The following is a 17,469-nucleotide window of genomic DNA, read 5'->3' as shown; positions in this document are numbered from 1 at the left end:
TCGGCCAACTTCGGCTAAGGCTGGCCCAAGGCAGAACGACGGAGGGCGTCGGTGTTTGTTAGCCCGGGGTTGTCGCAGACACCGACCGGAGTGATCACTGATCACTACTTTCCTTCGATGGCATTTCAGCGCATCAAATTGATGTAAATGCCTTCTTTACCCGAGCTACTGACCTCACATGCTTATTCATAAGTTTTCCCTAGAATGATTGAAAGGCAATTGATGAAATCATCATGGCGTTTTGGCCTCGCAAGCGGCATTGGGGGAATAACTGGGGATTTGTCAACGCCAGAGCCGACTTACTCTATAATTGTCCTGAGTCAACCTCGGCATCGCAAGTATCATCCTTCTTTCGCCATGGAAATAATAGTCCGTCCGAAGAAAGATGATGACGCCCCCATTACCTGCAAAGGAGTCTCGGTCATATGGACGCTAAAGAATGACATTAGTGCATTGTCCTACACAAAATTGGCCTTTGGACATGGTCAAGTTGGGGAACAGAGAATGCTTTGTCGAGGTTTTGCGATATGTTACAATCTTGTGCAGTGGCGAGAGTTGAGCCGAGAAGCGCAAGACGGCGGACAGTTCAGAGCGTAGACGACACAGCCGCCCAACATTGAAGTTTACAATTGTCTTGCCAGCGCTATCAATTTATCGATTTAGTAATATTTGGTCCAGCAAAAGCCGAGATGCATTCAATTGGCTTATTTGCAGCTTAGGTCTAAGGACAATTGGAAGTAGAGTTTACATACAATTCGAAGAACGCGTTGCGTCGGGAAGATTCGCAAACGCGTCAATTGGGAATGAGTGGATTTCTAATCTAATAATGTCTTTACTTGACGCCTGCCTCATATGTATCATATCCCGTTTAGTCGAATTCGAGGCAGGCAACACGATTTCGGAATTTACTTATTGATGCATCACGTGCCTTAACTCCTGATCACGGCAATGGTTAGTGGACGGCGGTTGCCAGCTGCGTCGAAATGGCGATTTACCAATCAAGAAACAGTCATTGATAGACCAGGCTCTGTCGCCCCCTCTGGACGTTTCTCAAGGCCGCCCGTGGAATCCTCCGCCTGAACCGCGAAGTCTCCTCACCTTGCCTCCTCCCACTTAAAACTACATTCCCCATCTTTTCATGAGTCAAACCCCTTTTCACATTCAATCCATTCCAATTCATCTGCGATCCAAGTAAATCTCTCCCTCTCACACGCCTCACTTGAATACCGACCCATCTTCGACTCCCTCCGCCATTCTTCATCTATCCGAAAATGTCTACCGCAGCCCGACGTCGCCTCATGCGCGACTTCAAGGTGCGTGATTCTCCTTCCGGCCGCCTCTCCCTTGGCCACAAGGCTCTCGTGTCACGCTGCGATTTTGGTGCCTAACAAGGAGATGTTCATCAGCGCATGCAAACCGACCCTCCCACTGGTGTTTCCGCATCACCAGTACCCGATAACGTCATGACCTGGTACGCTAAATATCGAAACTCCCACGGAGACGATCGAGTCGTGTGCTAACATCGGTGACCGATATAGGAACGCCGTCATTATTGGGCCCGCCGACACGCCCTTTGAGGATGGCACCTTCAGGCTGGTAATGCAGTTTGAGGAGCAATATCCAAACAAACCCCCAGCCGTCAAATTCATCAGCCAGATGTTCCATCCCAACGTCTACGCAACCGGAGAGTTGTGCCTTGATATATTACAAAACAGGTGGAGCCCGACATACGACGTTGCCGCTGTCCTTACAAGCATCCAAAGGTGCGCCGTTCGCCGTCCCTTATCTTCTCACCTCATTTATCATCCCAGGCTAACCCTGTCCCTGCAGTTTGCTAAACGATCCCAACACCGGGTCCCCCGCGAACGTCGAAGCATCGAACCTGTATCGAGAAAACCAGAAAGAGTACGAGAAACGCGTCCGAGAAACGGTGGAGAAATCCTGGGAGGAGTAGAGAGACCGACCTCTCTTGTCTTTTACGGACAAGATTCCTTGGCCCAACCATGGTGGCCGTACATCATCATATTGCAGCCCTTTGAAGGGCATAATGGAAATCACGCACGATGGAATGGTTCTTTATGAGTAATGAGTGGCCCATCGATGGCAGCACCCCGGCTCCCAGTACGACGGAAAGACGCGACGACATAGATATTGGGCGTTAACGGCTCTCCCTCTTCGGACCGGGAAGACAGGGGAAGAGGCATTCCTTGTCGACGACATATCGATCATCGATCATCGATCATCGATCATCTGGCTATCTGCGTCCTTGATGATTTATTGCTCTTGGGCAACGTTATAAGCTTCGTTCTGGCCATCCGAATCATCGAGGCCGCGGTCTTTTTTGCTTTTTCGTCATTTCTCTCCCTCTCTCTCTCCGTTGCACCCAAAGAACCCTTAGTTTTCAAGACGGAGTTTAGGCGGGGGCGAAGGGAGCAATGGTAGTCATGCATTTACAAAGCGTTTCGGTATACCAGGGATACATAGTTTCTTTCCTCGTTTTCTTCTTCGTTTAACAGACTGCACATGTTCATTCTTGATAGGTTGCGTTTTCGTGAATATAGTATGGTTCGTCAGCTATTTTGGAAGATTGGCTGTGATCCTTTGATATGAGATCGGCCGTCGTCTATGTTTCCTCTGGCATCTTCCTTCCCTAAGTCCCCCGATGACGGACCACTCTGTTCCCATTGCATTCCACACGACGTTATAGGATCCATGAGCGACAGAGTGGGTCTACAATTCCGTCAATATTCCTCTAAGCGGTACTTTGTAAGATTTAAGCCATAAACCACAGCAAGGGCCCCACTGCATTGAAGCAATTTGGTTGTTCCCTTTTGCCTGGGCAATACCAAATCCAATGCGTTCATATTATTACTGACATTGATACTAGAAATGGACTCTCTACATGCAGGGATCAGATGTAGACATGAAGAGAGAAGTTTACGTCAATGCGGCGGAGATGGGAACGTGAAGAAAAAGTATTGGGCAAGACGCTCTAGTTCCCGAAGCCATGGTGGTAAAAAGCAAGTACGAAGTACCTTTACGGGAGTTGAGTTGATATGGGAAGCGGGAGGCCCGGCTCCTATTCGATGTGAGGAGTGATGGTTCCCGTCCGTGGTTATATAGTCGTCTTGCTCTGGACTGTGGGAGAAGATCTCTTTGGCCTGGCCATCGGCCCATGATGTCCGTCTAAGACATTATCGGCGATCCAAACATCAATCATGCCCCACAGAGACATTGAACTTGGTATGAATCTAGGATAGGCTCCGTGTGGCTCATTAAATCCTTTGGGATATTGTCTCAATTGACTATCTGCCGCATCTCGACTATAATTACTTCATCGAGTACTTTATGCACAGAGGGTCTCCGTGTTCTATTCCTGCTCGCGACAAGGTACCTATCCGCCGCGGTGGTAGCTATGGAACTCTGTCAAAGCCGAGTGGAACAGTCCAGAACGCATCAATTATCTGGGCCTGGCTGACCTATGTAACAGTGTGTATACCTTTGTTCAAGGAACGAAGTATTACGCCACTTAGGGTCTCGGTTGAAGTTCTTGTTGGGCAACGGACCACAGCCACAGCCACTGTTGGGAGATGAAACGCGCCCTGAAAAGTTTCAGTCTGGCGCCATAATATCACTGTGCTGGTACCAGTATCGATAAGTGGCATTGGCTGATCAAATGTACCTCAGGACCAGACGCAGCACACACGGTTTCTGATACTGCTCACCCCTTCATGTTCTGCCCCTCCACTACCTTCGTAATTTACGCCAAAAATCAAAGTACCGTTTAATAACAAATTTTATGGCAGAGTACATCCATCGGCTGTTGATAAACCCAATCCGACACTGATTATTCCTCCTGCACGCGCATTTGTTTCCCCTGTCGCGTCATCAATCCTCTCAGGCACCCATTATTGATTCTTCTTCTCCTTTAACCCATCCAAGTATTTCGTACGATTCCCCTTCCCTCGTTTTGATTCTGTTTTTCTTCCTTTTGCGATTACCTTCGTTCATCCCCGATTTCCGGTCTTGGTTATTGCAGCCGGCATTTCCGTTGCCCTCACTATCGACCACTAAAGTGCCAAGTGGGTGGTTCCCCGTTTGGTGAATTTGGGGCCTGTCCGCTGCCAAACTTGAGGCCTGTTGGCTTCTGGGCCTGCTGCGTCGCCTGTGCCTGTGCGTCCTCACTTGGGCTGTGACTTGTTGACACCACCCACATCTGCCAAACACTTGATCTGCCACCTTCTCCCGGCGACACTCCCCGCCTGAGCCATCGACTAATCTTGCGCAAGCACGGCCGATTTCCCCCCTTCTCGCGACATCCGGCCGTCTTCCCACATTCCGCCACCGCTTCCCTGCATGCCGGAGACGCCAGACAACGCGATTCTTTTCGTTCGCGCCCGGCTGGAATACCATTAACAACCGCCCTCCTCGGTAGACGCCTGTCCGAGCTAAGGACGTCCGCCCATCATGTCGGGTGCGAATAGTATCAAGGTCGTCGCCCGATTCCGACCTCAAAACAAGATCGAGTTGGAATATGGCGGCAAGCCTGTCGTTTCTTTTCAAGGAGATGATACCTGTATCCTGGATGTATGTGGTTTCCAGTCTCATTTGCCTCGCTGCTTCAGCTTTGCGGCTCTTGCCCCCTCGTAGCCCCTCCCGCTCCCCCCCTGCACCGCCATGCGCCGACTCCGGCTTGCAGCACGCATAGCTTCACCAAGGTCAACGACGCTCCGTTGTCCCATGCTTAATATCGACTCTTACGTTCACGATGACTGGGTTTTTCCTTTTCTTGGAGTGCTGACGGTTAGGTCTATTTTACCAAATCCTACTTGTAGTCAAAAGATGCACAGGGTACATTTACTTTCGATCGCGTGTTTGGCATGACATCGCAGCAATCCGACATCTTCGACTTCTCGATCCGCTCTACAGTCGATGACATCCTCAACGGATACAATGGAACGGTTTTCGCTTACGGTCAGACCGGTGCGGGTAAATCATACACGATGATGGGAACAAGCATCGACGACGAGGCCAACCGCGGTGTCATCCCCCGTATCGTCGACCAAATCTTCGCCAGCATCATGACCAGCCCCTCCACAATCGAGTATACCGTACGGGTGAGCTACATGGAAATTTACATGGAGAAAATCCGCGATCTCCTCGCCCCGCAGAACGATAACCTTCCCGTGCACGAGGAGAAGAGCCGTGGTGTATACGTCAAGGGACTGCTCGAGATCTACGTTTCCAGTGTTCAGGAGGTCATGGAGGTTATGAGGAGAGGAGGGAATGCGCGAGCCGTCGCCGCCACCAACATGAACCAGGAATCGTCGCGTTCACACTCCATCTTCGTCATTACCATCACGCAGAAGCACGTCGAGACGGGATCGTCCAAGAGCGGCCAGCTGTTCTTGGTCGATCTTGCAGGTAGCGAAAAGGTTGGCAAGACCGGTGCGAGTGGCCAGACGTTAGAGGAGGCCAAGAAGATCAACAAGAGTTTGAGTGCTCTCGGCATGGTCATCAACGCCCTTACGGACGGAAAATCCTCTTACGTTCCTTATCGAGACTCCAAATTGACACGAATCCTTCAAGAATCTCTTGGTGGTAACAGTCGGACGACACTCATTATCAACTGTTCCCCCAGCAGCTATAACGACGTGGAAACTCTAAGTACTCTGCGATTCGGTATGAGAGCGAAAGCCATCAAGAACAAGGCCAAGGTCAACGCCGAACTCAGCCCCGCGGAACTTAAGGCTCTCCTACGGAAGGCACAGACCCAGGTTACCACTTTCCAGAGCTACATCTCGAATCTCGAAGGCGAAGTTCAGTTATGGCGCGCGGGTGAAAGTGTTCCGAAGGACAGGTGGGTGCCTTCGCTAGCTGCCGATGGCACCGGAGCGACTAAGGCGCCGCCCCGAGATGCACGGCCGTCTACACCGTCTAGGTTGGCGGCAGAGCCACGAGCGGAGACACCGACCCTAGAACGGTCCTCGACACCAAGCATTCCGCTAGAGAAGGACGAGCGAGAAGAGTTCCTGCGCCGCGAGAATGAGCTTCAGGATCAATTAGCGGAGAAGGAAACGCAAGCAACTAACGCCGAGAAGCAACTGCGAGAAACCAAGGAGGAGCTGACCATCTTGAAGGAGCACGATAGCAAGATTGGTAAGGAGAATGAGCGCCTTACTGCGGATGTCAACGAATTCAAGATGCAGCTCGAACGTCTCACCTTCGAGGGTAAGGAAGCCCAGATTTCCATGGATGCCTTGAGGGAGCAGAACGCCGAGCTCACGGGTGAGCTCGACGAGGTCAAGCAGCAGCTTCTCGATGTTAAGATGAGCGTCAAGGAGTCCAGCGCCGTCCTTGACGAGAAGGAGAAGAGGAAGGCAGAGAAGATGGCCAAGATGATGGCCGGCTTTGACTTGGGTTCCGACGTTTTCAGCGACAAGGAGAAGTCGATTGCGGATGCCATCAAGCAGCTCGATAACTTGTTGGAGCACAGCACCGTCGGCGACCCTATCCCACCCGAGGAGTTCAAGGACCTCCGTCAGCGTCTTGTGGAGACTCAGGGCATCGTCCGACAGGCCGAGCTATCGACGTCATTCAACTCGTCTTCGAGCGCCGCTGAGACCCGTAGGAGGCAGGAGCTCGAGCAGCGCCTGCAGGTACTGCAGACTGAATATGAAGAGCTTTTGGAGCGGAACCTTGGTGAGGCCGACGCCGAGGAGATCAAGGCCCGTCTCGAGACGGCTTACTCCAACAAGCAAGAGCTTCAGACGAAACTTGTCGACGACCTTAAGGCCGAGGTCACTCAGAAGACTGCGGAGATCGAGCGGATGAGCACCCTCATCGACGACCTTCAGAAGCGCGTCGCTTCCGGCGGCGCGGCTGCCATGGCCAACGGCAAGACCGTCCAGCAGCAGATGGCCGAGTTCGACGCCATGAAGAAGAACCTCATGCGCGACCTGCAAAACCGCTGCGAGCGCGTTGTCGAGCTGGAGATTTCTCTCGATGAGACCAGGGAGCAGTACAACAATGTGCTGCGCTCGTCGAATAGCCGCGCGCAGCAGAAGAAGATGGCGTTCCTCGAGAGGAACCTCGAGCAGCTTACGCAGGTGCAGCGCCAGCTTGTTGAGCAGAACTCTGCGCTCAAGAAGGAGGTTGCCATCGCTGAGAGGAAACTCATTGCTCGTAACGAGCGTATTCAGAGTCTCGAGGGTCTGTTGCAAGACAGCCAGGAGAAGATGGCAGCTGCCAACCAGAGGTATATATATATCCCCCCTTCCTATTTCATGATTCCGTTTCAGTGCGTCGTATATACTAACGCTCCACCCCTCTAGATTCGAGGTACAACTGGCAGCCGTCAAGGAGAGGCTCGAGGTCGTCAAGGCCGGAAGCACGCGTGGCATCAACTCACCCACGGGTATCGGCGGATTCAGCTTTGCCAACGCGGGCAGCAGAATCGCCAAGCCCCTCCGCGGAGGAGGCGGCGGTGACGGCCCCACCAACCCTGCCATTTCGTCTCTGCAGAACGAGGGTTCGACTAACAAGCGATCCAGCTGGTTCTTCCAGAAGTCTTAGATGCCTCAGGTCGGCGTATGTGTAGGTAGTTACCATAGAAGGGCGGGGACGCCCACCAGTTTTGAGTTTTGTTTCTCTCGGGCATTTTCTTCCTCGGACCTCCTCCTGTTTTCCCCCTTCTTACTCTTCTCTTTCTTTTTCTTTTTATACTCCTTCCGTCATGTATCCCTCTCTCGCCTCTTTCCTCCATCTCTCTTAGAACGATTTTTTTTTCTTTTTTTCTTCTGTCTGTCTGATTCCTCTTCTCCGGCGGAAAGATACAGCTTGTAACGGAAATGCATGGATGAGGAGTACGGAGTAGGCTGGGTAGGAAAGGGAGGTTGAAATGAAATGACACATACACGTCACCAGATACATATACATACACGCAGACATTGAAAAAAAAGATCCTACCGTCCCGCTTAGTACCTTTTATCACTTTTCTCATATGAGCTCGGAGCTTTGTAGGATTCGTGGGGGCCGGATGTAAGAGGTTCTGCCGAGGGGACCAAGATTAGTTTCGTTTGTTATGCTCGCTGCGTCTAGAGTTTAGATGTCAAGACGATATGATCCGATAATTTTTGTTTTCTTTTGCTCTTCTCTCTCTCCCAGAAACTCGAACATTTACAAAGCAGCCGTTGTCTGTCTCCTGTCCACTCTGCTCTTGAACAATGAGAGTAGAAACGATGGGGCCTAGGGGTAGACGGGGAGGTTCGATTTAACGACGGGATTGTATTTAACTACCACTTTATAAATTGGTGTGTTGGTGAGACTGGCTGTCATTTCAGGCAAGCTCACTTGCGATAATACAATCTTAGGAGTCTCGGTTTCAATGCAAGACGAGCAAGTAGAAACATATTCAATCGAGCCCTACGTTCAAAAACGGACGAACCTCAAATTGCAAAGAAATGCACATACAAAGGGAACCAAAAAAAAAAAGGAGCAAAGGCAGAATATCCACCTATCTCGCATCACCCTCCCATCACCTCACGGCCCTCAACTCACAAATCTCACCTCATAGCCCCCCCTTCTCTTACAAGCCATTGTTGCTAGGGGTCTTGGAGAAGTGCCAGCCCAAGAACAGCTGCGGCACGACAAACGCCGCAACAGCGAGCCAAAACGCAATGTTCACGCCAAAGATCTTGACGAAGAGGATAGCGACGCGCTTGATGGTGGCGCGCGACAGCGTAGCCCAAGCATCGCGGACGGAAGCGAAGGGCTTGCCGCCAATGACGGCGGGCTCGATGCGGCCGCCGAAGGAGCGGTCGAAGGGGATGATGGTGTCCTGCTCGGGGGGCAGAAGGCTAGCCTGGATGCGAACGAGGATGACGAGGGTAGGAAGTACGAGAACGAGCTGGAGGATAAAAGTGAGAAGGACGAGGACGACGCAAAGAGCAGCGCCCTTGCCGTCGGTGGGGGTGGCGGGTGAGAAGGGCGAGATCGGATAAGGAATGCCAGCAAGGAAGCCGATCAGGGCGGGGACGAAGATGGAGATCAGGGCGGCGGCGGTATGAAGGAGAGTCGGGGAGGCGACGGCGCGGAAGGTGGTGCCGAAGGGAGGGAGCCGCTTCCACCACCTCAGAGGGCTCGAGGGCGTCAGGACGATGTGGATCCAGGCGGTGTTGAGCTGGACGAGGGCGAGCTGGGAGAGGAGGAAGCCGAGGGGCTTGAGGGACTTGCCCAGGATTCCCGAGAAGATCTCGGAGACGAAGGAGCCCGCGAAGACGTAGACGATGTAGCAGAAGAATCCGCGGAAGGAGGCGCGCCAGCCGCCCGTGGACTTGAGGAAGGCGTAGGTGCGGCGGAGGCTGGAGGTTACGGGGAATTCGGACTCGGACTTGGTGCCGTTGTTGGGGGCGGCAGAGGCTTCGACGTCGGCGTTTGCGCCGGGGGCTGGGTCGTCGAGGGAGAGAGGTTGGTAGGCGGGTGGAGCGTTCTCATCTTCGACGCTGGCGAGGACGGGGTAGACGTTGCCCACGGTGTAACCAATCTCGGGGAATGTTAGCCTTTTGCATCGAGGGAAGTTGAAAAAATAAGCACGTTCGATGATATAAGACGTACAAAGAGGGCGATGGGCAGGAAGATGAGAAAGTCGACGCCGAAGAGAGCCCAGAGCCATTTTGGGAACTCGGGGAACGGGACGGGAGCTTCGTCGCCATCACCATCGAGGTGCCGCTTGATCAAGGGGGCGGCGATCTCGCCGATCGCTCTGGGTGTGAGCATCTTGTCGAACTTGGGCCGTTTTTTACTTGTAGGTATGATTGATAAGAATAAACGAGCTCAGACGGCAAACTTTTCAAGATGCTTGTTGTCAGGAGAAGAGGAAGAACCGTGAAGGATCGCTTTTAAATGGAGAGTTGAGGGTTGAGGAGTGGATGGGGGCAAGGGGGGCTGCTGCTTATTACATCGGGGTACTTCGTAATGATTACGACGTTCACAATCGAACGTCAAAATCAGCATAGGTTTCACAGGGCGAGACTTGCCCCAAAGTATTTACTCCTCCCCACTTGAAGAGGCACAGCATCGGATCAATCAATCAAGTGCTGCTCGGAGAGCGAGAACCAACGGTCAAGAAGCAACAGCTCCAGGCTGCGGAGGGCGAGTCGCCAGGCAGCAGCAGCAGCAGGAGCGTGGGCAGACGGCAAACGGGGATCGCGGGTCGATGTGGAGCACAAAGTACAAGTACGAAGTGAGGATGATCCGTGAGGGCCGTTCGAGGTCGATAAAGAGAAGGATACCTTGCACTGCCCAAGGGAGTTATGTACTTTGACATCAATCCTTGGCGAGAAACCCGAATATTCCGAATCTTATTTTTAGGAAGAAACCGTTGTGTGCTTCGTAGTGTACGGAGTACTTGTTGCGTACGTTGTAGGACAATGCATCAGAGACCATATTAGCGTACCGAAGGATGCGAACAATTTATGCAAGGTTCCTCATCAACGACCAATGATCTGTTGGTAGCCAGACCATGATGCCGGCGCACCCACACCTCAACTTCAACTTGTACTTGGATGATATTACATTTCATGTGCAGGTTCAGGTTCAATCAGCGTAGAGATATTCCTGGTTCTCAGAAGAGCAGGCCTGAGCGATGAAGAGAAAGAAAGAAAGAAAAAAAAAAAAAAAAAAAAAAAAAAAAAAAAGAGACTTGAAAATGTCGCGAATACCACTTCGTAAATGCTAGCAAGTTGGGGTATAACATTCAGTCGTTCAAACATCTACTTCGTATGCATCCTGCAAGTTCATGTCCATCCAACAAAGGGAATCCGCCACCTGTGCCGTGTCCGAATCTCAGGGTCACCCTCCACCGACCGATGTAAATGCCTCTGTGATCGGCCTCACCTCATCACCCTTTAAGACGACCCGCATAGTACTGCTTTCTCCAGATCGTATCGTTCCTCGCCTGACAACCCACGATGGCTACCGTCATCGCATTCCACACCCCCTGGTTCTTCTTGTTGAAATTCACTTCGACCTGGTAACTGACCTGCGCGTCCTCTCCTTTCGTAGGGTCGATCGTCAGAACAAGAAGAGTCGTGTTAACGATGAAGAGCCCGTAAAGCACAGGTGGTTGAGTCGTGAAGTTAGGCTCCTGAGCGTCCGCCATCGTCTCGTCCTCCTCATCACCCCCTCCTGCTTCCTTCTTCCGCTTAATCCAGAACCTTCGATGCGAGCGCGCCAAGTCCCTCAGCTGCGACTGCATATAATTCGAAATCCCCGTGCCTCCAAGGTTCACATCGACGACTTCAACGAAAATGTTGGGGAGAATGTCGATGTTATCGTAACCCCCATCCTTCGCGGCCCATTTTAGGTACTGGTCAACCTCCTTCTGGATGGATGCCGGTATTTTGGCCTTTTGGCCCGTCTGGACCAAGGCTCTGACAACAGTTGTGAGGTCAATCAGGCGAATAACTGCTTTGGTCGCTAATTTGGGGAGCTGTTAGTTTGAGGGCAGAGCTAAGCAGGGTATGCCGCGCCGAATCCTCGCATGCATGGGCATGGGCTGGAAAGAGATAATAGACATTTCTCAATAGAAGGAGAACATACCACGAAAATCTTGGCCCGACCACGAGTACACCACCGGCTCATCGACTTCAGACGTAGAGAACAAGATGTCAGGTACCGGAATACCTCGAAAGTCGAAACTCCAGTGGGGTGGTAGGAGGGGACTATATTGTCTCATGAAGAGAATCCGAAAGAGCTCCTCCTCATCCGGAGCCCATTCGCCGCTGCCTGGGAATAGTGCCTTCTCCTGCATCATCTCCTCGTACCGATCCGCCTCGAGCTCCCTCTCCACCTCGTCGAGCCTGCTGGAGCCCTCATCGTAGTCGTAGTCTTCCAGCGACTCGTTTATTAGAGGTGAGCTAATGCTCCTCCTTTGCTTCTGTATCCGGCCAGCAAGTACGCGATCCCTTTTGCGAGTGCTTGACTGTCGGCTACTGCTAGCTGTGCTAGGCGTCTTGGTTCTCGGGCCTATCTTGGGTTGGTGTGGTGTGTCGACTGGTGAGGCCAAAGCTTCTGGGGCGTGCGCCATCTTGGTAAATTAGTTCATAATAACGTTCTGCCCAGCTGTTGTATTTTATTTTGGATGGTCGAAGGCCTTGGTTTCGTAGAGTAGACAAGTGTGGGAGGATCAGTTTGAACGAGACAGGGCCCTCCTGTGCGCTCGGGACAAAAAAAAGGGGGGGAATGTAAAGTTTCGTCAGTTGGCAAGCTTAAATCAAGAAAGCCAGGTCCAGAATGAAGGCCGAAGTTGTATGCCCAGCCCCGGAATAGCCCCAGAATCTCGTTTGGTGTTAGAGGTCGCCGTCTCTGTGAGGCGCTACGTACGATATTATGTACAAGCTGGATTAGGAATGCCGTTTCGGTGTGCAATACTCTCTCAAAAATTGCCCATGCGGCCGGCCGTGCGTGCTGGAGATCGATGAAAAAAAGATGTGAGAAAATCCGAGGATACGTAGGGAGCTAATGTGGTTATTAGAAGGTCGCTTGTCGGAGGAAAATGATGAACGAATATCACTACAAGAGGCGGTGTAAGAAGAGATGATACCGGCTTGAAAATGTTTGGGCTCGGAAGAGGTTGGGAGTTGGGAGTTTAAGAGTTGGGATTTGGGGTTTGGGATGGGCAGAATGGTGAGGCATCAAATCAATTGGCGACCCGCCCCTTCTTCAATTACTTTGTAAGATTTGGTGTTGCACGATGCCAGGATGCTCCTTCCACTTGAAATATTAACTCTACTTCGTACATTTCGTACTTACGGGAGGGGAAAATGTAGTACTATAATATTTCTTATATCATGGCAAAGAGAACGATCTTGTTTAAAGAGCGGCTCAAACCCCAAATTCAAGAGTCAGTTTCTGTAGGCCTGTCCTTCGCAATAACTCATCGCCGTCACTCTCTCCGCCCATGTTTTCAAATCTCGCTCGTATCGCCGAGTAGCTGTCGTGACTGTACCGCAGCCCCAATTACACCAACTGTATTCTTCGACACGCAGTCGATAAGAGCCTTCTGCTCTTCCAGAGTCCTCTCGCGTATGCGCTTGATTCGCTCCTTACCCCGCCGTGGACCCTTGGGTTCGGATGCTATTAGCGGCCCCTCGGGTATCTTCAACTTGATTTCCCTGTATCTGAGCTTCTCCTCCCTGTAGGCCTTGTCCCGGATAGTTTTCCGCTCCTTTTCCACTTGACTTTCTTCTCTGTGGGTACGTTTACCCTTGTCGCCCTCGACTATCAGGCCTCGCTGGCTTTTTTGATTTTCATTGTCACTTTTGAGGTTCCGCCGAAGCTTTAACCATAGGCCCAGGCGCCTCGAAAACACACCCGCCCACATCCGGCACTCGACATCGCCTTTCCACAGGATATCGATGGCCTCGTTCAGGTGATTGAAAGCCAACTCACGTTTTCCGTCCTCCATCATGTGGTTTGCTAGCCAATCCGTGGAAACGGTAAAGGCCCGGGTTTGGATGTCGAATTTTAGATCCAACATTGCGAACAGTTTGCAGTGAGTGACAGTGCAGTCCCGAAGTTCGATGGCTAGCTCCTTAATTTGCTGCCTGTTCTCTTTAAGGTTGCCTACCATCATCGCGAGTAGATAGTCGAGAAGGATTGAAACTCGATGATCGCCACTGCGGCTATAGGCTTCCTCTCCCGTATGTTCATAGGCTTGGACCAGCCGTGACCGGAGCGTCTCGTACTGCGTACGGATGGACGATGGGCGATAGTCTATCTTCCTCTGCCAAATCCCAGCCTGGTGCGACACCATGGAGAGTATTATCGGATGGTTATTACCCATCATTTCCTTGAAGCAAACTATGACATGAGAATAAACCCATCTCATGACGTCTTTAAAGTCCCGAGGCGACGTGGCAAAACTCGCATCTAGCCATGCTGCAAATTCAAGGAAAGGGTGGTCCCTGGAACGTCTCTGGAACGCAAGGCTCAAATACCTCAGGAACATGCCGAGGAAGGGGAACTCGTTCTTCTTCTTCCGCTGCGCACCTCGGAGGCGAATATCGCGGAGAGTAAAGGCAATCCTCCAGAAATAAACGAGGAATCCTGGATCTTTATCCACCGCGGCCCTTCCAAAGTCGTTGAAAACCTGCTGGAGGGCATAGTTGAAGCGAGTCTGCATCCCTGCGCGTCCAAAAGCAGAAATGGTCTCGCACCTGTGGGAGAGAACTTCCCACGAATCCCCCCGAAACTTAGCCCAGGATGGACGAACCCAGGTGAGGTCGTTGACTGACCAAGCCGGCGAACCATCGAGAAAAACCTGGTAGACCAAAATTTTCACGATGTACGCCATTCTTTCTTCATCCTGGGGTGGCAAGGATATACTTCGTGGTGGATTGCATGGTCGTCGATTGTTGTACCCTCGATTGTTGTACCTCCGATTTACCGATACTGTCCCTCCTCGCGTTACCTTTTGTCTTTTGCGGGGAGCTCGCCGCGGTTCGTTCGGGATGGCTCCGCCATTGTTCTTCGTCTCGTTTTTGTCGAAAGCGGGCTTCCATCTCTTAAACTGCGACCTGTACATCTTGTCCCTGGGCAGGCACGTAAGGTCAGATACGAACGAGCCCTCAACAACCCAGAACGCAACAAGCCTGGAAGACACTCACGACGCTTGGAATAAAAATCTCGTTTTCATAACTTCTTCGAGCCTTTTGAGGGGCTGGCTCTCGATGATGTATATTTCGTATATGACGCTTTTGATTTGGTCCCATTTTTCTTTCGAGATGGGCTCCCGTTGCATTGGGCCGAGTTGGCCTTGGGGGTCGAAGTCCCACGCCATAGGTGGGGCTCCGGGAGCGGGATAGTATCCGGGCCAGGCTCCGCTTGGACCGGACATGTCGCCGGCATTGGTGTACTCAGGCTGGTGCTGAAAATTTGGAAATGTTGGGTATCTGGACGGATCCATTTTCAGGATCTGGGCGAAGAATCTTGGGTGTATTCAGGATTGGAATAAGTGGTTGGAGATGGCGCTGATGGCATGGAAAAGTGAACACCTCCGGGTTCAAGAGAGGTTATTTATACCCGCCGACTTACGAGCACCGACAAGAAACGACTAAAGTCTACTTGCCTGATGGCCATAGGCAACGAGTAGACAGCTCGAGTATTCGCCAACCAGGCTCCTCCGTTCCATCTACCAATTCAAGCCATACCACGTAGTCCCGCATCCCACACGACTCGAACGCGTTGCTATCTCGGACCGTGATTCGACGATGCTAAATGTCCTCGCATCTGCAAGTGGCCCGCCCTGCTCATAACTACGCCGTCCGGAGTGCTCCGCTCATGCTACAAGCCCGCAGCACAAAGCATCCAACGAACCAGTCATTGAGGCCGTTTGCTGCATTCATATGTTCTCCCAAAGTATTGGTCGCATCACTCGGCATCCCTGGCTCGAAGGGGAAGAAGAAACAAGGCAACATACATATTGCGCAATGATTGTCTCTCGACTCCTCTTTGGTACAAGGCATTTAAGCAGCCCGATGAGCTGCGAACGAGGGTAAGCCGTTCTGCTCCCTCTACTCCTCATCCTAGAGCACCCGCCCTTCATCGTATATCCGCATTCATATCTCACTCAACGGCAACGATGTCTTCCGTCTGGTCAGACAATGCGTCCACCCTAGCAGGCCCCTCATGGGGCGCCATGCAGAGACAAGTTACCAACATGTACGAAGTCATAAAGGAACAGAGAGGCAACAAAGAGCTCGCCATCATTGCTGTCGTACCAGAAGAATACTCATATGAACTCGAGCTTAAATGCGAAAGGCGCCCATGGGAGATCTGGAAAGGTAAGCTCGATTACGGATACTCGGAAACAAATATATTCACCCGACTGAGTCGCTTATCTGTGCTAACCGCCAATGCGTCATCAGGGAGGTCCCTGGTCCTAGTCACCACCAGCGACTGGTTGCAGGAGACCATCGAGGAGGTACACGATCTTCAAAAGCACAGCAGCATGATCATCCTGGCTAGTACCGATGTCTCTACGATTAGTTTCAGCGTAGGGTCTCGGATCAACACCCTCACAATCCTCCGTTGCCGTCGCGGGGGCACCCGAGGTGGCCAGCTCCTCATCACTCGTTCTTCCGAATTCCATGGTGCCCGCATCGATCAATGGCAAAATCGACACCGAAGGGGCCGACGTCTGCTTATTGGGAAGGGCATTGGAATATGGATCGACTCCGCCGATAATGACCGTTGGTCGACCTCTAATCTCTCGGCCAAGGATCGAGAGAAGGTGAGACGCAAACTGGACCGGATGCGTAACACTGAAATGGAGGGTAGCTGGTGGGAGAAATGGAGGGGATACGTTGCTGGTATCCTTGGGGTTGTTGTCACTGGGTCCAAGCTTACTGCAGGTTTGAAGGCATCTGCCAGTGGAATGTTTGTCAATTTCCAAGTCGCCGGGCTGGGAGCCTTTCAATTTGGCAAGGCGAAGGCTGCGATGACTATGCTGGGGACAGCAGCTGGGCCTGCTGTCCTGCTTGGTGTTGGCGTCGCCGCTGCCGTGTACTTCATCCCGTGGGAAAGTGTTCTGACCTCGCTCAAGGGCATCCTCTGGTCCATTTGGGATTGGTTCACGTCGCTCTGGGACAAGTTCACCAACTGGGTTAAGTCAACCGTGGGAGGGCGAGCCTCCCGGAATGGCGTCCCCATGGCCCGCTAACTGATGGGCGAAGCTAGAGCTGGCAACCAGCCATGACAGCCGTTGATGGCATTTCAATTATTAGGATAGGTTTTAGGCCTCGCTCAGCACTCCATTTCTTTATTTTTTCCTCGTGGACCCCCCATGTACGCTGTTCTTAGTTAGGGTAGCACAATAAACTGGCCCTTCTCGCCTCTTGATCGTTAAGACTCGGGAGATGGACGGGCAGCGTTGTCATTTTCAAGGTGCTGATGTTCAGCGAACTTGTGCCTGTCAATCATGTATTTAGATGCTCCTTCTTCGCGGAATTCTGGCATTGGTTTGGATTGGAATGCTGAAAGAGGATTCTGTGGACGGGGAGACCAATGGGGATAGAGAGGTACGTGATGAGAAGAAGGGTTTCTCAAACTTCTCCTTAGGCCTGTGGATACTAATAAGATTAGCATCTCCTTAGAGGCGCTTTCCAATGATGCAGTCTTGTAGATTCGTTTAGCTTGCTCTCTTGCATATCCGGAGCAGTCTGTGATCCTCTCATCTAGAGTCCAGGCTCCCACCCAAGATGTCTTAGACCATGTAAGATTACAACTTTAAGAAGTTAAACCACCATGTTTTAAGCAACGATACCTACTTCGTTGAAAGTGGCAAAGGCGTAGAGAAACCCATTTTCAGACTATTCACTGCGACGTGGTGAAGTGTCACTTACACTTGAAGCTGGGCACAGGGACTGGTTGAGGCACCGTGACATGATCTGTTGCATTTCAATGTTG

The 17,469-nt window shown here is 51.8% G+C and overlaps 6 protein-coding genes across 6 annotated transcripts; 3 read left to right on the top strand and 3 right to left on the bottom strand.

The window, feature by feature from the left end:
- Positions 1–1,271: 1,271 nt before the first annotated feature.
- SAPIO_CDS7304 (Ubiquitin--protein ligase) lies at positions 1,272–1,954 on the top strand (the record flags this gene model as incomplete). Its single annotated transcript, XM_016789189.1, has 4 exons — positions 1,272–1,313; positions 1,407–1,471; positions 1,539–1,763; positions 1,831–1,954. The coding sequence occupies 4 exons, from the start codon at positions 1,272–1,274 to the stop codon at positions 1,952–1,954; spliced, it is 456 nt and encodes a 151-aa protein (XP_016641016.1).
- A 2,513-nt stretch (positions 1,955–4,467) lies between these two features.
- Positions 4,468–7,575, top strand: SAPIO_CDS7303 (Kinesin heavy chain; the record flags this gene model as incomplete). The annotated part of the gene is made up of 3 exons (XM_016789188.1): positions 4,468–4,587; positions 4,851–7,258; positions 7,335–7,575. 3 exons carry the CDS (start codon positions 4,468–4,470, stop codon positions 7,573–7,575), a joined length of 2,769 nt encoding a protein of 922 aa, XP_016641015.1.
- A 1,012-nt stretch (positions 7,576–8,587) lies between these two features.
- SAPIO_CDS7302 (putative Ubiquitin conjugating enzyme) lies at positions 8,588–9,777 on the bottom strand (the record flags this gene model as incomplete). Its single annotated transcript, XM_016789187.1, has 2 exons — positions 8,588–9,544; positions 9,616–9,777. 2 exons carry the CDS (start codon positions 9,775–9,777, stop codon positions 8,588–8,590), a joined length of 1,119 nt encoding a protein of 372 aa, XP_016641014.1.
- Positions 9,778–10,900: 1,123 nt separating this feature from the next.
- Positions 10,901–12,088, bottom strand: SAPIO_CDS7301 (uncharacterized protein; the record flags this gene model as incomplete). The annotated part of the gene is made up of 2 exons (XM_016789186.1): positions 10,901–11,478; positions 11,602–12,088. 2 exons carry the CDS (start codon positions 12,086–12,088, stop codon positions 10,901–10,903), a joined length of 1,065 nt encoding a protein of 354 aa, XP_016641013.1.
- An 879-nt stretch (positions 12,089–12,967) lies between these two features.
- On the bottom strand, positions 12,968–14,968 carry SAPIO_CDS7300 (uncharacterized protein; the record flags this gene model as incomplete). Its single annotated transcript, XM_016789185.1, has 4 exons — positions 12,968–14,219; positions 14,298–14,368; positions 14,450–14,594; positions 14,670–14,968. The coding sequence occupies 4 exons, from the start codon at positions 14,966–14,968 to the stop codon at positions 12,968–12,970; spliced, it is 1,767 nt and encodes a 588-aa protein (XP_016641012.1).
- Positions 14,969–15,643: 675 nt separating this feature from the next.
- Positions 15,644–16,723, top strand: SAPIO_CDS7299 (uncharacterized protein; the record flags this gene model as incomplete). Its single annotated transcript, XM_016789184.1, has 2 exons — positions 15,644–15,845; positions 15,930–16,723. The coding sequence occupies 2 exons, from the start codon at positions 15,644–15,646 to the stop codon at positions 16,721–16,723; spliced, it is 996 nt and encodes a 331-aa protein (XP_016641011.1).
- Between the last annotated feature and the right edge of the window lie 746 nt (positions 16,724–17,469).

This window comes from Scedosporium apiospermum (genome assembly GCF_000732125.1).
Source record: "Scedosporium apiospermum strain IHEM 14462 chromosome Unknown SEQ_SAPIO_0110, whole genome shotgun sequence".
NCBI classification, from domain to species: domain Eukaryota; kingdom Fungi; phylum Ascomycota; class Sordariomycetes; order Microascales; family Microascaceae; genus Scedosporium; species Scedosporium apiospermum.
This window is presented reverse-complemented; position numbering and strand designations above follow the sequence as displayed.